The sequence below is a fragment of the Poecilia reticulata genome, linkage group LG20 (genome assembly GCF_000633615.1).
Source record: "Poecilia reticulata strain Guanapo linkage group LG20, Guppy_female_1.0+MT, whole genome shotgun sequence".
Taxonomy (NCBI): Eukaryota; Metazoa; Chordata; class Actinopteri; order Cyprinodontiformes; family Poeciliidae; genus Poecilia; species Poecilia reticulata.
Window position 1 is genome coordinate 25,206,354 of NC_024350.1, and position 1,858 is coordinate 25,208,211.

The 1,858-nt window shown below is 55.3% G+C and overlaps 1 protein-coding gene across 1 annotated transcript in view; it reads left to right on the forward strand.

Moving 5' to 3' along the window:
* The window catches only part of lg20h18orf63 (linkage group 20 C18orf63 homolog), a 10,611-nt gene extending 8,970 nt beyond the window's left edge, over positions 1-1,641 (forward strand). Inside the window, exons 13-16 of the mRNA XM_017301784.1 lie at positions 158-345; positions 448-700; positions 788-1,084; positions 1,519-1,641. Of these exons, the coding sequence (XP_017157273.1) occupies positions 158-345; positions 448-700; positions 788-1,084; positions 1,519-1,641 (861 nt within the window). The remainder of the gene's footprint in view (positions 1-157; positions 346-447; positions 701-787; positions 1,085-1,518) is intronic.
* The last annotated feature ends 217 nt before the right edge of the window (positions 1,642-1,858 follow it).

The following is a 1,858-nucleotide window of genomic DNA, read 5'->3' on the forward strand; positions in this document are numbered from 1 at the left end:
GTCGGCCCGGTCCCCGTTGGCTCTGTCCCCGTCGGCCCGGTCCCCGTCGGCCCGGTCCCCGTTGGCTCGGTCCCCGTCGGCCCGCCCATCCTCCAGTCAGAACCAGCAGCAGTCGGATCACTCCCGATTCGTTTCCTCTTTCTTCCAACACTTCCAGCTAGCTTCATCCCTCCCTCCTCTTCCTCAGCCCAGTCCGGTCCCAGTGAACCCGCCTCCCAAACTGGTTCCCATCTTCAGGAACAACGACCCGACCCGCCGGCTCAGCGTGGCTCTGCTGCGAGTCCAGAAGCAGCAGAGCAGAGGGACGGAGGACAAGCGCAGACTCACCCTGCCACTTCCTGTTGGGTCACAAGCCACACCTTCCTCTTCCTCTTCCTCTTCCTCTTCCTCTTCCTCTGCTCCTCCTCCTCCTCTCATCGTGCCTCGCTTCGCCCGCCGCCCTAAAAGCCGGAGCGCCGCCGTTCCCCAGCCGTCGGGTCAGTGCAGGGTCACCCGGATCTCCAGCCTCAGCCCGGTGTTCAAGGCGAAAGCAGCCATCATCATCCCACCCAGAACCAAACCCAGCAGAACCTCTGGGCCGGTCCGAACCGAATGGGCCGCCGACCGCTGGAAGGCAGCGGGACCCGAAAGCATCGCGCCCAGAACCATCATGAAAACCAGCAGAGAGGCCCAGAGGGAGACCGCCGCCAGCAGCAGGAAGGTCGGTCCAGTAAGTTCTGGTTCTGGGTGGAATTTAATAGCATCACGCTGTTAGAACCTGAAGATGATTGTTTGGTTCTCCGTCCAGACGGTGGCCTTCCAGCTGGGGGAGAAACGGAGGAGCAGAGTTTCAGTGGATGACGTGGAGAAGATGGCCAGAAGCAACCAGGTGAGCTGGACCGACCCGGTTCTGCAGACCGACAGGGTTCTGGAGACCGACAAGGTTCTGGAGACCGACAGGGTTCTGGAGACCGACAGGGTTCTGCAGACCAACCCGGTTCTGGAGACCGACAGGGTTCTGCTGACCGACCCGGTTCTGGAGACCGACCCGGTTCTGCAGACCGACCCGGTTCTGCTGACCGACAGGGTTCTGCTGACCGACCCGGTTCTGCAGAAGAAACTGATTTAAAAAGCCAAACTAAACAGCAGCTAAATCCCACTCAGCTCTCATTTTGGGGTCCGGTTCTGTAAACTGGACCTTAAAGGTTCTGTCCCGGTGGGAACTCTCACCATAACGTTAGAGCTAACTTAGCTTAGCGCTTAGCTTTCCTGCTAACTTTGAAAACATTTAGCTCCAGTGAACTCTGCAGGCTTTAAACATGGAGGGTGGAGTATCGCAGCGTGGTGTAGTGATGAACAGCGACAGGAAGCAGCAGGCGGCTGCACATTCAGAAACACATTATTAATCCCAAAGTCTCACATGATGGACGATCCGGCGACTCGCTGGAGGTTAATAACCACATTAGGTTGTATCGTGATGTCAGAGCTGATGTCAGAGCTGATGTCACCCGGCCTGATGACCTCATCGTCTCCCTCCAGTGGTCCGTTCTGAGCGGCCGCTCCCTGCTGCTGTGGCTCAGGAACAGAGGGATCCCTGTGAGCTCCAAGCTGAGGAAGGAGGAGCTGATGATGAAGGTGATGAGCTGCCTGGCCGAGGCCTGAGCCGCCTGATTGGACGGCGCCGCACCAGGACAGCCAATCACAAGACGGTAAAACGTCCCAGAGAGACGCTGCTGGAAAGGGCTGGTTGATTTTTATTATTTTAATTTTATCTCTTTCATTTATTTTAGTTTTATTTGTTTGCTTTATTTAAAAAGAAAATATTTATTATTGGTTTTATTTATTTATTTTTTTTAAATATTTAGGTATTTTTTTAGAG